Raw genomic sequence first — 21,055 nt, 5'->3', positions numbered from 1 at the left:
TCAGTCTTGGGCGCTGCTACGTTTTTAGGAAAGACATTGAAAAGCTGAATTTTCCAGATGATGGCAAAAATGTTGATGAAGGGTCTGGAGTTCATATCATATGAGATCCCTTGAAGAAATTGGGGGTGTTTAGTCTGGAGAAGAGATGTCTTCTTGGGGGAACATGATGATTTTCTCCAGATATTTGAAAGGTAGTCACATGGCAGAAGCATTAGGTTTGTTCTGTTTGGCCAGAGAGTACAGATCTAAGAATAATAGGTAGAAGTTGCAAAGAGGCACCTTCAGGCTGGAGCTCAGGAAGAATTCACCAAGCACTTTACTGTCCAAAAAGGGGGGAGCGGCTTCCTCACTTGGAGATCTCAAGGAAAAACCTCATGACCATTTTTGGGTGTGGAGTAGAAGGGATTCTTGTTCAGGCATGGATTGGGCTACACAGCCTGCCACAGAAGTCTCTTCCAACTCCGAATTCTGTGATTCTGGGGCATTGGAGACGGCCAGGTGGTACAGGAAAGAGAGTCCTGGACTTGGAGTCCAGAAGACCTGAATTAGAATACTGTCTCAGACACTTATTAGGTGTTAACCTGACCCTGGGCGAGACACTTAACCTTTCTGGGCCTCACTTTCCCCATTGTGAAATTAGTAGGTTGGACTTGATGTCCCTTCCTTTTCTAAATCTGTGATCCTCTGACTTTAATAGAGACATGACAATAATAGCTTACATTTCCATATTATCTTTTTAAAAAGAGTTAAAGCCATTTACCAATGTGCTCCTCTGTTAAACCACCCCTTGTAACAGAAAAAACAGTTAAATAAAACCAACCCAAATAGTGAATGCTTCTCACAGTGCATGGATATGCAATATTCCATGCCCATAGTCTGCCTTTTCTCTATGAAGAGGAAGTTATTTCATCATCTTTCCCCTGGGATTGAGATTGGTAATTACATTTAATCAAAGTATAGCTGCCTTTTGCAGTTTTCAATTGCATTATTCCTTCACAGCAGTGTTATGAGATCGGTAGAGCAAGTATTTTGTCATGCCCATTTTCTAGATTAGGACTTCAGGTTACTTAACTAGAAAGCTGCAAACAGGATTCAGACCCAGATTTTTGACCCCCAGGCCAGTATCATTACACCGCAGTTCCATTATACCTCGGGGAAATGGTTCTTTTGCTAGATTTTTCAACATACCTCCTTCACCTGAAATGTGTTCTAAGACACAGTTACTGCATCTCATTAATGCCTTACCCTGTGGGTAGGATCCTCATGCAGGATAGGTGAGAGAACCCAAGTAATGTAGCAGTGCTTTGTAGCAATTTCAAAAGTCTGAAGAAAGCTCTCCACTAGTTTTCGAGCCTTAGAGATCCTTTCAATAGGATTTGAGTGGACTGCAAGCTGAGTATGATTCGATAGGGTCACATGGCAGCCAAAAATGCCACCATGACCTCAGGTTGCTCATCGTCTAGACTGTGGGAGTTGATGGCCCTGCTGTCCACTGTCTTGGTTACACGTACATCTGGAGTTATTGTGTACCATTCTTAACAACACAGTTGAAAAAGGACATGGACACACTGTACGAAGGACAACAGCCAGGATGGTGATAGGTGGTGGTAATAGAGACTTTGCCATGTGAAAACTGGTTGGAAGGAGTCTTCCAGGCCCTCGTTCTGTGTATGATGGTACTGAAGCTTAGAGAAAGTAAGTTACCTGTCTAAAGTTACATAGAACTGGTATTGGAACTCAGGTTCTATGGTTCTAACTACATTTTTTCTCAGACCTTCAGTTTAACTATCAGTTTTACATATATATAGTTATACTATATCAGTATAGTTCACACCAGCTGTCTTCAAGGTATCCCTTCTGGTGTGATTTAAACTACACCACTGTTCAGGTGTTGTCATAGGATCATAGATTTAGAATTAGAAGGAGTCTTAGAGAGCATCTAATCCTGGGGAATGGGTCAGGGTAAGTGGATCAGTTTCAAGGAGACAATGAACTTGGATAGGGGAAAAAATTACATCTTTATCTTCACTTAACCTAACTGAAATTTAACATTTTGTTCAATTATTTAAAAACAATTCTTTGAAGGGATCTGTAGCTTACAAACTCCCAAAAGGGGACTATAACATAAAGTTAAGAACTGATCTGATCAAACCTTCTCACTTTATAGAAGAGGAAATGAAAGCCCAGAGGGGTAACATGCCCTTCCCAAGGTCACATAGTCAGTAGCGTAGCTGCAATTTGAATCAAGTCAACTGACCATAAATCTCTTTCCACTCCAATATGTTGCCTTCCAATTCTGTTGTATTGTCTTTGTGTGAAGGGGAGGAATGGAGTTTTTATCTCTAGTTGCTGAAGTAGAAGCAATTAGGTTAATCAGGAAGAGAGGACAAAAATGAAGATTATTGGAGTTAGGAATTCTACTAGCAACTCTACTCCTAGTGTTCAGGGGGAAATAGGTTTATGTTTTGCTGGTGGACAAAAATCTAAAAATTAAATGTTAATTGGATTACTAGTAATTGAATGGGGATGGGGTAATTTATTTTCTGATAAATAGGCTTAACGTGGCTCTTTTTTGTTCTCTCTTTCTACAGGTACAGGGTTTGGATTGGGAATTGTTTTCTCACTTACATTCTTCAAAAGTAAGTGTGACCATTATTTGAAATTTCTTGTGTGTTAGAGTAAATGCCTCAAAAGCAAACATTGGGGAAAAGCAAACATGTGGGGATGCCAGCCCTCCCATTGCTGTGTAAGGTAGGCTCAGATCCAGTCCAGATAGGTTGGACAGCTCAGAAATTGTCCTGAGCGTTGATCAAGACTTAACCACTTGTGTGAAATCACAAGGCTCAGCAGGGAAACAGATTTCTAATTAATTGATACTTTTCCATTTTGATGACCATTCCACAAACTTTTCTTGAACTCCTGCCATGTACAAAGCTCCTATGTGTGATGCATTGTGAGAGACATGAAGATTAATAAGGCCAAGGTTTTAGCTTTAGCTTTAGCTTCTCTGGACTAAACATTGAAGCAGTGAGGCTTCAATCCTCAAGAAGCTTAGAGCCCAGTAGGGGAGATGAAGTCAGTGTCCTCAGAGGTGGGGAGCGTATGCTTGAGGAGTGAGATGGTTTCTGGCTGAGGGATCAGAGAAGGCTTCCCAGAGGAGGCAGCATTTGAACTGAGGCCCAGGGGATAGGAAAGACCTATAAGGGCCTGACAGAAGTGGAGACTGGTGTGAGCAAGGGGCAGACATCAGCAAAGCTGCCTTTCTTGTTCAAAGGGATTTCACAGTCATATTGGTGGACCTATTTAGCATGCTTTCTTGGGTGCAGACATTGTATTTTTTGATAGATATTATGCCCATTTCTCTAATACATAACAATCCTCTGAGGTGACCATCTTCCAGAAGGAGGAATACAGAGGGCAATCAACTTGCCCCTACTTATACAAGTACCTGCCCTAGGCCTCAGGGCTTGTGACACCCCACCCACTTTTTCCAAGAGTGGGGGGGACTTCTTGATAGAAGTTGCAGGAACACAAACACCCGTCATTCTTGGCCACCTTGATTGTTCTAGGCAGAGTTCCACTGTGGCACAAGTGATAGCATGTCCATGCTTTGTTGTGCAGTCTTACTGTAAAGAAATGACTACGAGCATATTCAAAGCTGACAAAAAATAAGGAGTCCTAATTAGTGCATTAATATTTTAGGATCTTTTTCACTTATGAAGAATAATGGTTTATTAAGAACATGGTATCATAGAATTAGAATTGGGTGGGAATTGGGAGATGATCTAACTCAGGGGTGGGGAACCTGGGGCCTTGAGGCTACATGTGGCCTTCTAGGTGCTTGGGTGTGGCCTTTTGACTGAGTCCAAGTTTTACAGAACAAATCCTTTTATTAAGGGGATTTGTTCTGTAAAGTTTGGATTCAGTCACAGGGCTGCACTTGCAGACCTAGAGGGCCATATGTGGCCTTGAGGCCAAAGGTTCCCCACCCCTGATCTAGCCCAACTCCCTCCTTTTACAAATGAAGAAACTCAGGCCCAGAGGAGAAAAAAAGTGACTTGTCCATAAGCCTGTAATAGTAGACTTGATGTAACTGTATAAAAAGTTTCCTCATTTGCTAATAGTCACATATGAAAAAGGAAGAGAGCTCCCATTCTCAATTTGAGTTCTCTGAGGGCAAAGAATCCTTGTAACTTTTCCAGGATCTAGTACAGTAGGGCTCCTTAACAAATTGCTTGTTGAAGTTGTCAGATCTTGGTAGTGTCCCATAAATTCTAGATGAGTTGGTTAATTGACCTTTGCTGCTCTTTCTTTGCCATGAAGCACACACACATTGCCAATAGAATCAAAGGGTATCGGAGCTGGAAGGCACAGAGCCCTCATTTGATCGAGAAGGAAAAATGAGGCCCCATGAGGTGGTGACTTGTTGACAGTCACACAGTCAGGAAGTGGCAAGGCCAGGATTGAGCTGAGGAAGGCTGGCAGATTCTCTTCCTTGATGTGGAAAGGATTTAATGTTTGTTGAGGGCTAGTGTATTTGGTATGCTCGAGTAATAACTTAAGCTATGTTTTTTCTTAACGTTTTTGGATTAGTATTTTTTTTCTTTTTTGCTTTTCTTTCCCTTAGGAAGGATGTGGCCATTAGCCTTTGGTTCTGGCATGGGGTTGGGAATGGCTTACTCCAACTGTCAGCATGATTTCCAGGCCCCATATCTTCTGCATGGAAAATATGTCAAAGTACGTACAGAACTGATATTTCCTTTCCCTTATATTGACTCACTCTGCCTTCTTTCTTCCAGAGGAAATACGTTTCTTGCCAGGGCTAAAGAGCGCCATCCATGGCAGAGAACTTGGAGAAGCTCTCTGAGCTTGCTTGGCTCCTTTGGGGTCTAAAGTGCATTTTGACATTTAACTAACTGTGTTAAAAGTGAATACAGTCATCCCTAAACACAAGTCAAAACTTGAACACAGCTCTGCTATTTCCTTTCAGTCTTCTCTTCTGTAAGCTAACCCTTGAAGCCATGTGCTGTTTTATAAAGAGCTTTGGATTTGGAGGGAAAGGGCCTGGGCTCAAAGGCTGGCTCTGCTCCTTAGCATTTGTGACCATGGGCCAGGTTCTTACCCTCTCTGAGGCTCAGGCTCCCCCTCTTTAAAATGAGGCTTTAATTAAGGTGATAGGGAAGATTCTTTCTGGCTCTAAATCCTACATTTAGTGCTAAATTCTCTAGGTCTTAAGAGCCAAATCAACCTGAGATTCAGCCTTTTCTACTCTCAGATATTTGTTTGCATTCATTTAGATAAACCTATTGATGTATGGATTTCTGTCTTTGAAAGCTTCTCACTTGGAATCAAACAAACAGTACACATAGAACAGCTTTGTTCCAGGTTCAGTGTTCCACAGTATCTCACCCTCATAACCCAGTTTTACAGCAGCTGGGGATTACCTGGTTTTGTTTGTTTTTGTTTTTGGGTATAGGTGGGAAAATTGAGGCACTGAGGAGTTATTGACTTGCTAACAGGGCATTTAAGTCATCTGTGAAAATCATGGGAATAGATACATTGCTAGATCTATAAGGAAACCTTAGAGCCTTTAATGTTGGGATTTGGAAGAGACCATAGAACACAAAAAAAGAAAAAAAAAAACAAAAAAAACTGGAAGGGTGTCTTATAGGATCATAGGAAGGAACCTTAGAGATCCTTCCAAGCCTCTCATTTCATAAAGGAGGAAATTGAGATTAAAAATGGTAAATGGACTTCTACAAAATCACACACAGAGTTAAGAGGATCAAGATTTAAAGCTGGAATGGATCTTAGAGGCCATGTTATTTAACCTCCTTTTTTAAAACAGGTGAGAAAACTGAGGCCTTAAGTGACTGGCCTAAGGTGACATAGGTAATAAACGGTTGAAATGGTCTCACATGGCTTCTGTGGTTGAGCTGGGGCTCAAATCCTAGAGGGTCCTATTCTTGTGCTGCTGCCCATCTATGATGGATATTAGTGATTGAAACAATTTGGGAAATGACACAGTCATACATTGGGAGGAAGTATGGTATGGTGAAAACATAGCTGGATTTGGAAAAGATTTATGTTCTGGTTATTCCACTTACTAGGTACCTTTGGGAAATCACTTTAATGTCTTTTGGCCTTAGTTTCCTCATCTATTAAAATAATAAATGAAGTTGGAATCAAAGACCACTAATGGCCCTTCCCGATCTAAATCCTGTAATCTTATGACATCGCATGTACAAATATGGTCATTTGGGGGGTTTGATCGATTTGCCTTTATGATGTTTAATCCTGTGATTTGAGGGAAGAATGTTCAGTGCCACTTGGAGTGTTAACAACTTTCCCTGCCCTGCTTCACTTAGGGGGAAGGTCCCTTGGTAAGAAGTTTTGGTGATGGGCGAATAAAAAGTACATCTCTTCCTCCAGTGTAGGGGGTTCGTGCCTCAGCCCCCATTACAAAGTAGAGCCCATAACCACATGGACCTTTGATGAAAGAAAGCATTTAAAGGTAAAGCACCTCTGCCCTCTATTAAATGGTGTTGAAGGTGGAGCTGGGTACAAGGCATAACAGCATTAACTTTCCATCAAAAACTATACCCACTACATTCATCTTCACAGAAACCATTTCACAGATATAGAGACTGAGGCTCAAAAATGGAAAGTGACTTATTCAAGGGCACCTAATGACGGGGTTACCAGATTCCAAGGCCAAATAATGAGACTCCACTAGCTGTTTGGCAGTCTTCATTTTAAACCATGCTGGACTCACTGCAAGATGACTTAGTGAGAGCCGAAGAGGGTTTGGAGCAGGGAGGGTTGGCGTGCTAAGAAGTCTGGCAGCCTCCTCTTCCATCTTACTGAATAATTTCTGTCCCGTAGCTAAGGGTGGTCCAGCTCAGGATGAGGTAATCAGTGGGCCAGTGCTGAGAAGCAGCACAGCTGTTTGCGTGGCATTGAGGCTGAGGACAGGCTGTCCGTCCCCCCCCCCCCCACTCCTTGCCTGGCCATTTTCCTGGCACAGACCAGCCATGTGCTTGGGCACAAAGAAGGGGGGCAGCCAATGAGGCTTAATTGTTTCAAACCTTGACATTGGTCCAAGATGTTCTGTCATGGGTAGTGGCCCAAGGGTGATTAGCTGTACGGTGTTTACTTAACGGTTGGTGGTTAGAGTAGAAAATGATTTGTGTTTTTTTTTTCCCCCAACAATCAGGCCTGTCCCATTAGAGAATGGCTTTCTTCCTTTATCTGAACTTGAGTTTTTGCTCTGGTGCTGTCATCCTTTCCTCTTCAAAAAGAATGTGATACTGATTTGAGGCTTAGATGAATTAGTGGCCCCAAATCTGTCTCTAACAGTTTAGTCAGTTCACAGATGGCTGGTGGGGCTTTGCTTGAAATTTTAAAAGACTTGGGGGATCTTATCCTTTGTGAAGTGAGATGGGAAGAAGGCAGTGCTTTGTTGAAGAAGCTTCCCAGCAGTGGAGGAGGCGAGGTCCCAGCCTCTGACTTGCAGAAGATCATGGCCACGTTGAAGCCCTGGGGGTCTGGCATGAATCGGGCGGTTAAAAAGGGAGTCCGTACCTTGTCTCTGCAGCAATAATCTGAGTGCTCTTGCCTTACAGGAGCAGTGACTTATGACTGAGAACATCCCAGTGGGAGGAAGAGAAATCATGTTTATTCCTCAGGAATATTGAAGTGCCCTGGAGTAAGCTGAAATTCTTCTCTAACAATGTTATCAGTAAACGCTTTCTACTCCAGCACACTGTTTATGTATTTGAAACCAAGTCTGTTTCTTGTTTTGTATTTTCTCTCTGGAAATTGCAAGAAGAAGGTCTTAGGAGAAATAAATTAAATGAAAATAGGATGAGGTCTTGTGTGTTTCTTACTCTGTGTTGTGAATGCAAAGAAGACTGATGTGCCTGCAGCTGTGACCACCTGGTTGAAGCTCCTCCAGCGTTCTCCCCAAACACCAGCTGTTGTGTGTCCTTCCCTACTCATGGCTTGATGTCTAGTTTACAGAAGAGGTTCCACCTTGTATATCTCAGGGCAGCAGATTGCTGCTGCTGCTGCTGGTTATAGTGAACAAGATTTGGATTTTAGAGGCTTTGCTTTCCTTACCCTTCTGCCTTTTCTTCCTCATTATGCAAGGCACTAAGTGGGGAGATAGATATTGAATCAATCCAATGTAATAAAAGATAAGCAGAGAAAAGGTCTGGGGCAGGGCTGAGATGTACATGGAAAATAAGAACTGGACCTGTTACTTCACTGGTCTGGAGAAGTCTTGGGTGAGAAGGCTGCCAGGGCAGTTTGGCACCTTCTCTACCCTAGAGTGCTTAGAGGTTAAGGGACTTGTCCAGAGCCACACACTGTATGTCAGAGGCAAGATTGACCCTAGGTCTTCTTGGCTTTGAGGCTGACTTTCTTGTCACTATACCAGGTTGCCTCACGAAGAAAAATACAATACAAATTTAAATATAATCAGTGCTTCTGAATTCTCAATAAGTGTATTGTGCTATATAAGTTGTTAAAATGATTGATTAATAACATGAAGCCTCACCTCTCTCCTTCCTGCCTAGGGGCATAAGGAACACCTCTTTGTCACCTCAGAGAACCCTCTTTTCCTACACACAACACCACTGAAGCCTACATGAGTTTTGGCTCCAGCAAACAACTGAGGGTATTAGACCGTGAATTAGGCAAACTAGTGTTGGCACAATTCAGTTTTATACTTTTCTGATACAACCAGCTATCTGATTCTGGTGTGGCAGCAGCCAGGGCTGTTGGGAGAGAATGGACTTTCCCACTGCCCACTAAAAAGACCAAACTCCTGTGACTGGAATTCAAGGCTCTGAACAACCTGGCACTTCTCTATATTTCCGGCTTTATCTTCCCATTGACATAATCTGTATTTTAGCCCAGTTTGACCCTGTGTTTCCCTACCTCCACACCTTTGCTAATACTGTTTCTTGTGCCTGGAATTACCCCTTGTCCATAACTCTGCCTGTTGACACTTTGCCCATTCCTGAAGGCCTAGTTTGAATGCTACCTCCCCTATGAAACCATCTCTGATTGCTTGATCTCAAACTGGATATGAACCTTCCATTCAATCTGATAACACATTAGATGTTTATATTTATTACATTCTCATTTATAATATTTAAGGTATAGTTAGGTGACACAGTGGATATGGTGCTGGATCTGGAGTCAGGAAGACCTGGTTCAAATTTAGCCTCAAGATACTAGCTGTCTGACCCTGGGCAAGTCACTTCACCTCTGCCTCAGTTTCTTCATCTGTAGAATGGAGCTCATAGTAGCATCTACCTCCCAGGATCAAATGTGGTAATATTTGTAAGACGTTTTATGAACTTTAAAGCACATATAAATATTATTGTTATGATTTATCAGCACACATATCATATTCCCATCATCAGATCAGAATCTTCTTGATGGTGGGTACTGTGCCTTATTTATCTTTGTGTCTTCTTTGCACTGTGTTCATTTCACACAGTAGGTACTTAATTAACGTATATGGTTTTGTTAAATAAACTGAAGCACTCTGTGTAAGAAGAGAGTGTGAGGACCTGTTTAGACCTCTTATACTTGCTTCTTTGATATTAGTACTGGAAGTTAATATTGGTGTTCCCCTAATTAAAAGTTGTTTCTATTCCAGTATGAGCCAGGGATAGAGAAGAATGATGTACTTCCAAAAATGACAAAGTGAAAATACAAATTGTGCAATTCTTCTCCAGCCCTACCAGCACAATTGGAAAGGACAAGACGCTGCAATTTGTTCATGGTATCTTTCTGTGCCCTGTCAGTACTCCATCTGCCAGTGCATAAGTGCTCCAGTCTTCTTATCCTCTGTGATTCTTGACTTCATTGACCTCAGTTCTACCACTTTATCACTAATGTGACCTTGGACAAATCACTTAGTCTCACTGGGCCTCAGTTTTCTCATCTCTAAAATGAGGGACTCGAACTTCAGCACCTCTAGGTGCTTGGGTGCAGCCTCTTGACTGAGTCCAAGTTTGGATTCAGTCAAATGCCACACTTGAGGACCCACAGGTTCCCCACCCCTGGACTAGATGATATCTGAGGTCCCTCCCAATTCTACGATCCTCTAAATTTTGTAAAGAAGATCTACTCATTCCACTACTCTCTAATGCCGTCATCTTTGGCCTTCGGGTGACCTACAGTTTGGGTTTTTGAGATCACAGCGTACTGTGATTTGCAGTTGTGTAACTTAAAGGTGGGCTTTTGTGATAGGCAGTGGCTTGGTACCTTTAAAAGTCCTGCACAGTGTCCTAACTGCAGTCAAGCCCAATCTTATTCTATACACTGGTCTGTTTATATATGTTTTTACGAACTGGCTCAGTGGATCGCCCATCCACCTGTATGATGTAGGTTTTCTTTCATCTACTTTGTTTTCTCAATGTGGATTGATAGACCAATTATTTTTCTTCAATGACCTTGGATCTTACTGAGGAAGGTGGTCTTTAGCTTGGTACAATCAGCACAACTATGCTATCTCATTATTCAGTCAACAACAGTCATTTGGATAAACCCCTTTCTCCTTGGCTTTTTAAACACAGTTTCTAGTTAACCATTTAAGAAACTGATCAGCTCCATGGGGAAATAGCTTCTGATAAATGTTTAGCCAAGAGAATAGTGTGATGCTGACCAAATTCAGCTAATGTTGAGTATTTTGTGTTTCTGTCTGGTCACGTTACCCACCATCTAAGCAAGATGCTGTCCAAAGCATGTTGTCTATTCTTGTCCCCTTTTCTCTCCCTCCCTCTCCCTTCTTATGATGGATGCAATCATTGAATCAGTGCAGGGCTTTTGGCAAAAGTACACACTTGTTCCACTTCAAATTTAATTATCAATTCAGCTCCTCAGAGGCTCTCTTCTCCCCCATGGCTATGAGAGTTCAGTTCTCTCTAACATACCCTTCTGGAAACAAATTATAAGGAATTCATGGCTTTAAAGTGATAGAAACTCAGCTGGGCACAGGATGCTGGAATATTGTGGTGGTGCCCCAAAAGTATCCTACCCTGCCAACATATATAAATATATATACTCTGTGTTGACACTGTATAATTTGGCCCAGAACAATATGTTTTTGGAACTCATTTAGGTGAATGACTTTGGCATTGCAAGGATCACAGAGAACTTAATCAGAATGGAAAGGAAACTTGGTATGTTGGAAAGGGCACCAGCTCTGGGGCTGCCAATGCCCCTGCTAATTATTCCCTTTGTGTTCTTGGACAAATCACTTAACCTCTCTGGGCCTCAGTTTGTGGTTGGGGAATTTTCAATCAGATGACCTCTAAGGATCTTTCTAGTTGTCGTTCACATGGCTCACCTGGTTGCACAAATGTCTTTATTCAGAGAAGTGACTTCAAAGACCTCCAAAAGTTTTTCCTGATCCTCCCACTTTACTACTTTAGGAGATGCCTCCTGGCTTCCTTCTAGCCACAGCTAAAATTCCACCAATCTTTCCTAATTCCAGTGCCTTCCCCTTATTAATTTTTTCTTATTTATCCTGTCTGTAGTTTGTTTACACATTGTATGTTGTCTCCTCCATTAGACTGTAAGCTTCTTGAGAGCAAGGACTGCCTTTTACTTTGTTTGGTACTCCATCACTTAATAACTGACCAGTAACAACTTTCCCCGCCTCAGACCTTACATAGCCCTTTTTCTTATACCTCTCTAATGCATTTATATTATGTTTTATATTTTGAACCTCTCTGATGCATCTGTGCTTATGTGTTCTGAGTTATTATTTTTGTATATCATATCCTTCTACTGCATGTAAACTCTACTGTGGAGAGAAGACTATACCTTGGCTCAATTTTGTGAAATGGTTCAGTATGGGAAATGAATATGGTTTTATCAGTGCAAATGACATTAAAGAAGATGCATTCTAAGTTCCATGGACTTTTCATCAGCTGAAACCTTTATGTGTTTTTTCCCCTATTAGAATGTGAGCTCCTTGAAAGTACAGTCTGTTTCAATTTTCTATCTGCACCTCCAGTGCTTTGCACATTAGTGCTTCATAAAGACTTCATTCATTCATTCACTTCCCCAGAGCCTAGCCCAGTGCTGCCCACAGAGTAGCTACTTACTGCTTATTGAGTTGAATACAGTAATAACACCACCCGGTTTGTATAGCACTAGACAAAGGCTTTACCACCTAACAGTCCCAGGAAACATGCAGTACGAATGTCCCATTTTACAGATGGAAACCTGGAATTTAGAGAAGGTAGTGTTTTACCTAAGGTGATAGACCCAGTAAATGGCAAAGTTAGATAGAACTCAAACCTAGGCACTGACTTTAGTTCTCATTCCATTATATCCCATTGCCCCTCACCATGTACAAAAGCTGGGTTAGCATTTAATGAACATTACTTTCCTCATGCAACTCTAAGAAAAGATCTTCATGGGCTTGGTATAAGAAATACAGAGATTCAGGACTGAACGTAACTGGATAATTTTGCATTTGGCTCTTCAAAATCTGTTTACATTTTTTCCCTTATATATGTGTATGTGTATATATGTATGTACAACCAAGCTATAATTGCATTTTGCTGGTGTGGTCTAATTTGATTGTATTGTTGAATGGCTATTTTTGAATCTGACCAAATAAAGTTTGCAAAGTGTTTCCACAAGGATGTTATCTATAGCTTTGGATCTGCTCTCATCTTGAATGACCCTGGGGCAGAAGCTGTTTCCTATTGTTTCATTTTGAATTGTGTGGAAGGCTGGAGGTGGAAGGCCAAAAGTGGAAATTCTAAGAACAAGGAGGAATGTTAAGTTTAGATAATCAACTCATCTGGAAGCGATCACAATTTTTTTTCCTTGGAGTCTGCTGCAATCACCACTTCCTCTCAGATCCAAAAAGGATCATTTGAGGGTAAACCTAGGGGCAGAGCATGGTGGACCAAAGGCAGCAGTTTGCAAATTTACTCATTATGTAGAGCAAGATTTTGACATAAGAATCCCAGACTCCTAAGAATTGGATATAAGGGTCCTTCTACTCCATAATTAGAGCTTGAAGAGATTTTAGAGATTATTTTGGCCAGTCCCCTCATTTTGCAGATTAGGAAACAGACTTAGAGAGAAACTGATTTATCCAGTGTCAAAAAAGCAAATCAGTTGCAAAAATGGAATTAGAATCTTTGTTTATAGGTTCCGAAGCCAGTGCAGCTTTCCTAATGGTAAAGTGATCTATTTTTTGCTTTTATAAATAATCAGAAGGCTAATATTTAAAATAAATCTGGTGTATGATATAATGGGAGTTTGCTGCGTAGTGTAATCAAGAATAAGAGACAGGGAATCAAGCTTGGTTTGTAATCCTGCCTCAGCCCCTCACTAGCTGTGACTCTGGGCAAGTCCCTCCTCTTCTCTAGGCCTCATTTTCTTCATTTGTAAAATGAGGAAGTTAGATGGTGGGCTTTCCAATCTTTCCTGTTTCTGACATTCTCTGTTCTCGGAACCCTCCAAGCTCTGACATTATCTATCTAAAATCTCTTTCAGCTTTCACCTCTCTTTTAGGGTTCCTTCCAATTCCAACATTTTGTGATTCTTGGTACTTAATAAAACTTAGAGAAAATGCAATCCCAGTGTTTACAGGTTCTATCTAGGTTAGGATAAGTGATGTCCAAGATAGGATGACTCTTTTTAATGGGTACCTGGATGACGCCTCATAAGATAATTTAAAATGTGTTGGAAAGCACTCAAAATTCCTTGCATTTTTGTAATGCTCTTTTTCTAAGTAACTCAAATAACTACACATTAATTACATATTCTTAATACTCTTTGAAAAAGTAGCATCAAAGCTATCATTCCTTTTCTCCTTACTCTTTGTGTGACAAACAACTTGTTTGTGGACCTCAGTTTCCTTAACTATCAAATGAAGGGATTGATAGACTAGACCAATAGTTCCCAATATTTTTGAGTTTGAAGACTCCTTTCTGATGTTTAAAAAAAGAATTACAGGTCCCTTTAAATGGTAGTAAATTTTCAGTGTCTACTGAGAAAGTCCGTAATGACAACCTGCTAATTAGCCACAACAGCATCTACATGCATTTGAGAAGTCATAGTTTCTGTACATGTGAGACATTATTTAGTGTACAGACATTTTTTGTTTAGTTCTAGATCCTAAGGATCCTTGCAATAACTTCATGGCTTGCCAGGCAACTGAAAGGGGAGGGAATAAGCATTTAAATGGCACCTACTACATATCCAGCACTGTGCTAAGTGCTTTGCAAATTTCTGATCCTCACAACAACCCTGAGAGGTAGATGCTATTATACTCATTTTACAGTTGAGCAAACTGAGGCAAACAGGCTAAGTGATTTTTCCAGGATCACATAGCTAATGAATGTCAGAGGCCAGATATGAACTTAGTTCTTCGTGACTCCAAGCCCAGCTTTCTAGCCGCTGTGCCACTTACCTGCCCACAGAATGGGAGTGGGTGGGTTATGATGATCTCCAGGGACTCTTCCAGCTCCTGTGGAGCTGTGGTTCTCCTTCCACAGGAAGTAGCCTTAAAAAAAAAAAAGTATTGAGCAAGCAACTCTAACAAACTTCCATTTCTCTACCATTTTAAGTCTTCCTTTCCTTACAACAACCCTAGGAGGTAAGTAAAGCAAGTATTATTGTCTCTATCTTACAGGTGAGGAAACAGGTTTGGCAGAAAGTAAACTGATTTGTCCAAGGTTTCATACACACACATGGTCACACACACACACACACACAAAATCTAACATTCAATGCAACATTTTTTGGTAGCAAAAAAAAAAAACAAACAAACCCAAAACAAAACACCCAAAAAACATTCAGATGGGAACCAATCATTGATTGAAATTATAGCCAAACAAACTGTTAGCAGAATGGAATACTCTTGTCCTATGAGGACAAATGTGAAGGAATTCAGAGAAATGGGATCATTTGTATGAACTGATAATATAGAGCTATATTTTGGATCATGGAACCTGAGTTCAAATCCTAACTTTGCTATTTACTAATTGGGTGACTGGACAATTCACTTAACTTGTCTGGGCTTTAGTTTTCTGTACAAATGAAAGGGTTGAATTAGGTGACTTCTGAGGTCCCTTCCAGCTCTAAATCTATGATCCTGCGGTATGGTTAGTAAGGGTAATGAGCCAGATTAAAACCTAGACTCCTAATATAGTGTTGTTCCCTTCCTTCCCCGCCCCATTCAAATCAACAAACATTTATTAAGATCCTACTATGGGCAAGTCAAAGCCAACTGAGAGTAATGAACATTCATGGTCATCCTCTGCTCTTTCCACCATCTCCCACTTTCCATTCTCTCACATAAATTGTATATGGTTCCAAGTGTTACAGGAACAGGGAGGAGAAGAGGGAAGAGGCTGAGAGATACACCTTTGTGCCCAAGAGCCTGAAAGTCAATGATGGAGCTCAACTTGACATTTGTCTGGGCATGCTTTCCCTCAAGAGACCAGCATCTACCTATATGTTCCTTTTCCATAGAACAGCCAAGATTTCCAACAGACTCAATTTTTTTTTTTTTGGTGCAATACACTTTCATTCTCCTTTTACCTTTGCAGTCATCTCTGAGTAATCATTGTATAAACAACAGAATGGAATGAAATTACATTAATCTTAAATGTTTCACCATTCAAAGCCATCTTAAGCTGAAATGCAACATGGAGTAGTAATGGCAAAAGGACTTGATTTTGATTCAGAGTTCAGATGTGACCTTCACTTTCTGAGTTTCATTTTCCTCATCAATAAAATGAAGGGGGTAGACTAGTGTATTTCTAAGTTTTAAATCCTACTTTATGATATGAATACAACAGCACAGGCCAGCATCAGACTCTGAAAATACTAAGATAAAAACAGTCCTTCCCTCAAGGAATTGAGAGCTTGAGAACAGGTATTTTAATTCGATCATTTTCAAAAAAATTTTCCACATACACCACAATTCTCTCATGGCTATTACTATTCCTCACAGTGAAATGGATTGGTTAATATTCTGTCTCTGAAGAGGAAGGCTTATACAATTGAAAGCTAAGCAGGAACTTGGAGATTACTCTGTTCTGTACTTTGGGGACAAGGAGACAGAATAAGATACCTGAACCATTGCAATAGGCTCTAATGCCAATTCCGTATATCTGCTGCTAGATTCATTTTCCTGGAGTGTCATTTTATATGTTAGACCTGCTTAAAAAGCCTTTGATGGATCCAACCATTTTGGAGAGCAATTTGGAACTATGCCCAAAGGGCTATAAAAATGTGCATACCCTTTGACCCAGCAATAGCACTTGTAAGGGTATATCCCAAAGAGATCATACAAATGGAAAAAGGACCCACATGTACAAAAATATTTATAGCAGCTCTTTGTGTGGTGGCAAAGAATTGGAAAATGAGGGGATGCCCATCAACTGGAGAATGGCTGAACAAGTGGTATATGAATATAATGGAATACTATTGTGCTATAAGAAATGATGAGCAAGTGGACTTTAGAAAAACCTGGAAAGACTTGTATGGACTGATGCTGAGTGAAGTGAGCAGAACCAAGAGAACATTGTACATGGTAATAGCCACCTTGTGCGATGACTAACTTTGATAGACTTAGCTCTTCTCAGCAATGCAAGGATCTAAGACATCTTCAAAAGTCTCATAATAGAAAATGCTGTCCACATCTAGAGAAAGAACTATGGCATCTGAATACAGATAGAAGCATAATATTTGCTCTTTTTTTCCTTCTGTTTTGTTTCTTCTTACAGTTCCTCCTATTGGTTCTAATTCTTCTTTACAACATGACTAATGTGAAAATGTTTAATAGGAATATATGTAGAGCCTATATCAGATTACATACTGTCTTGGGGAGGGAGGGGGAGAAAATTTCAAATTCAAAAGCTTATGGAAGTGAATGTTGAAAACTAAAAATAAATTAATTAATAAAAAATAAAGAACTGTGTATGAGAAAAAAAAAAGCTTTCGATGGCTCCCTGTTACCTACCTGGCTCATAGTAGGCACTTAATAAATGTTTATTGACTGACTGACTGGCCAAAGTCTGCTTTCCATAAAGTCTGTTCCTATCAACCTCTTCAAACTAAGTCAAGAAATATTTATTAGATACTTGTTATATGCCAGGCAATATGTGCAGTCTTTGCTGTCAAGGATGTCACAGTCTAAAATATGCACAACAACTACATACAAATGATATATGTAGGATAAGGTAGAGTCCAGGAAGCTACACAGTGCAGTGGATAGAGTGCTGGGCCTGGAGTCAGAAAGACCTGACTTTAAGTCCAGCCTCAGACACATACTAGCCTTGTGACCCTGGGCAAGTCACTTTACCCTGTTTGCCTCAGTTTCCTCATCTGTAAAATGTGCTTCAGAAGGAAATGGCAAACCACTCCAATAACTTTGCAAAGAAATTCTCAAATGGGGTCATGCAGAGTCAGACAGGACTGAAACAATTGAACAACAAAAGTTATAGGACAGCTCCAAGGGAAGATATTGCCATCAAGGCGACTGAGAAAGGCTTCTTGAAGAAACTGATATTTTATTTGAGACTTGAAGCCAGGGAAGTTAAGGGAGAGAGATGAGAAGGGAAAGTATTCTTGGCATGGGAGAGACTCAGTGAAAATTCAAGGAATCAAGAGATGAGTGCCTTGTGGGAGGAATAGCAGGGAGGCCAGTGTCACTGGATTGCAGAGTATGAAGGGGAGGAAAGTAGAATATTGGAAAGGTAGGAAGGAGCCAGGTTACAAAGAGCTTTAAAAGCCAAAGAATTTTGTTTTTATTCTTAGAGGTAATGGGGAGCCATTGGAGTTTATTGGGGGGTGGGGGTGATCACATGGCCAGAGCGGCATGTTAGCAAGATCACTTTGATAGCTTAGTAGAAGTAAGGCTTTGTACTGCCCACATCTCTAGCACTTAGCTTTCTCTATCCCTGCTAGCCTCTATGTCTCCCCTGCCCCCATTTTTAGCCTCCCATCTCTGACACAGACTCATTCCCACTCCTATTGCTTGCACTTTACCTTCCTCCATCCCTAGCATTTAACCTCCCATCCTTGGCACTTAAGAGGGAAAAGGGATTCCTCCACCGTCTTCTTGACATAGTCTTCCCATTCCCAACACTTAGCCCTTTTCATGGTTGGCACTTAGCCCTCCCCATCCCTGGCATGTCCCCCATTACTAACACAGATTTCCTAACCTCAGCATTAAACTTTATTCAGCCCCTGGCACTCAATCCCATTCCCCATATCCCCCACCAAAACCTTCAGTTTCTCTCCCTCACCCCATTTCTGACAGTTTCCCTATTCCCTGTACTTAGACGCTTCTCCACCCCACTCCCAGCATTGAGTCTCTCATCTTTGACACACTGCCTAAATCCTGGCGTTAAATCATTATTCTATGGCCCTTGGCTATCCTTTTCCCAATACTGAAACTCATTTCCAGGACAAAGGGCATTTAAGAATGTTTTCCAGGGTATCTTTGAAAGCTCAGAAGTGAATTTCGCTTTTTCAAAGCCTTCAGGTTCAACGTCAAACTTTGCTTTTAGGTTATGACCACACTGACCACATCTTCAGGGTTTAGCATGCCTCTCTTTTCAGCCCCAAGTGCACTCTGGCACCATGAATTCAGGTCAATGGAAAAGATGCTGAAATACGATTGCTTTATAAAGAAGTATAATTGCAAATTACAAAGTGTTCAGAGAAGTTGTAGGAAGTGATATAAAATGAAGAAAGGAGAACCCCAGTAGCAAACATTCACAATAACTGAAAGGACATCAATGTGGAGAGATCCCTAGATCCCTAAACTCAAATACAGCAGTCAAGAATGGGTGTCATATTGACAAAGAATGCATAGATAGATATATAGATACATATAGACAGAAAGATGGACCGATGGATGGATGGATGAGTGGATAGAGTAGTTATTAAACTCTTACAAAGAAATGTCCCCCCTCCCCCAAAAAAAGACAGTCCTTACCCTCTAGGAGGGAAGGGGAAGGTTAGGGAATAAACATTTATTTATATAGCGCTTACTGTGCTAGGAACATTTTTACAAATGTTATCTCATTTTACACTCACAGCAACCCACAAAGTAGGTGCTATTATTATCATTGCCACTTTTCAGTTGAGACTGAGCTACATTCTAATGGGAGAAGACAGTGTATAAAAGGGAGCTGAAAATCAGGGTGTGTCTGTGCTTGGGATGGAGAGAGGGGAAAAGTAGTCCAGAGACTCAAGCACTGAGCTAAGTGTGAAGTGAGCATGGTTGTTGTGGGTACTTTCTCTAATGGAGGTTCTGGTAGGGGTTAGCCTTGGTGAGGAATAAGAACACTGCATCATGTGAGTGGTGAAGAAGGAGAGAGTGGCAGAAAGTATCTGAGTAATAGAAGATGAGGAGAGGAGAAGAAGGAGTTCATGATAAATTGACTCTTTCTGTAAAATTATGAGGCAGGGATTTCAGTTGAGAGTGTGAGGGGTTGGGGGGCCATGGGATGTTTGGGGAAAGATGAAAAGATTGAGAGGAGTCACTGTGGAGAATGGGATAGTGAGTTGATAAGGGAGGTATGGAAAGATTGCCTAGCAGCAGTGAGGGCCCAGCTGAGGTTGTGTAACATAAATGTGTAGTGGATCCAGTCAGAATGGTTGTGTGCTTTTTCAGCACATTTGTTCAGTAATGTGTATGTAGGAATGAAGGTTGGAATAAATGCTGGGAGTCATCCAAGGCTAATGCTTGGCAGGGAGTAATTAGTAATATGTAAAGGAGCTAGGGGTTCAAGAGATGAGGATGGTGTGGAGTTGAATTGGTTCACCAAGGGGTCAAGATGGGGAAAAGAGGAGAGAGTGGCTAATGCAAAGGAGATAGCCAGGGAGAGAATTAAGGAGTCAAGGGATTGGAGGTTACAGTACAGATGAAGGGTCAGTTTTTGTAAGGGAAGGAAGAGGGAGAGGTGAAAAGCCAATAGATTATAGTTAGATAAGGGGATTTTGAAATTCTTGAACATGGATGTGGTACATTTGTGGGTGATGGCAAGATCAGAGGTTTGACCATCTTTCTGTGTAGCTGAGTTAGGGTGGAGGAATAGCTCATGGGCAATGAATAGGTTGAGGAACTGAATGTTTAGGAAGGGAGAATGTGGATTGAAGTCTCCTAGTATGAGGGAAGGAGAGAAAAGTTGTGAGCCATGTACTGAACTCATTAATGAAGGAAGGAGAATGATCTGGGAGGTCTGTAGACCTCCAGAATTTTGATTGAGTGGTTGATGTGAATAACATGAACCTGAAAAGGAAGAGAGTTACTGAATGATGGTAGAAGGGAGAGAACCTGGAAGTGGCAGTGGGGAGCAAAGAGTATTCCAACTTTTCTGCCTTGATCAATGAGCTGAGAATAAGTGAAGGTACAGCCAGTACTGGAAGGCTGTGTCATTTGGGGGTAGCCAGGTTTCAGTAATAGCTAGTAAATAGGTAGAAGGAATGAAAGAGGAAAAGATTAAGGATGAAGGGAAGTTTCTTGCCTATGGAACAGGCAAGAGGGCACAGTAGAAGGGCTGGGTGGTGTTTAGTTGAAACTTTGAAGTGAGAGAGTTGAGGGGTATGAAGATAAGGAATCGGGCAATGGAGTTGGGGAATAGGATTTGGAAGATGACCTATAAGGGGTTCAGAATTCCTTCTATGTGAAGTGCATGGCCAGCTGTGAGAATGTTCATCACTGAATGGAAAGTGCCATTCTTCCAGAGAAGGTTGGAGATTGGGCTACAGGCAAGTGCAGCATGAGATGGGAGGGACACAGTCAGATTGGGAGGCCCTACTTCACTACTCCTCTAACCCTTGAAGGTTGGAGATTAGTCAGAGAAAGGGCACAACAGGAATGGAGGTCAAACCCCATAGCTGGAGAAAGAAGTCCTGTCCCCCTTTCTTCTTCCTCTTCCCTCAAAGGACATAAGTAGGAGATGAGAAGCCAAGTCAAAGAGAGAGTTGATCCTCTGCATCAGAGGTCCTCACATTCCAGTTGGGAGATTGGGCTGATAGCAGG

The 21,055-nt window shown here is 41.2% G+C and overlaps 1 protein-coding gene across 1 annotated transcript in view; it reads left to right on the top strand.

The window, feature by feature from the left end:
- Positions 1–7,867, top strand: part of LOC114028462 (MICOS complex subunit Mic10) — a 43,075-nt gene extending 35,208 nt beyond the window's left edge. The window contains exons 2-4 of the mRNA XM_027842697.1: positions 2,592–2,639; positions 4,628–4,737; positions 7,626–7,867. Of these exons, the coding sequence (XP_027698498.1) occupies positions 2,592–2,639; positions 4,628–4,737; positions 7,626–7,634 (167 nt within the window). The 3' untranslated portion in view covers positions 7,635–7,867. The remainder of the gene's footprint in view (positions 1–2,591; positions 2,640–4,627; positions 4,738–7,625) is intronic.
- Positions 7,868–21,055: the final 13,188 nt, after the last annotated feature.

Source organism: Vombatus ursinus, unplaced genomic scaffold (genome assembly GCF_900497805.2).
Source record: "Vombatus ursinus unplaced genomic scaffold, bare-nosed wombat genome assembly UNPS02014884.1, whole genome shotgun sequence".
Classification (NCBI taxonomy): Eukaryota; Metazoa; Chordata; class Mammalia; order Diprotodontia; family Vombatidae; genus Vombatus; species Vombatus ursinus.
The sequence above is the reverse complement of the archived record's forward strand: the minus strand, read 5'-3'. Positions and strand labels throughout refer to the sequence as shown.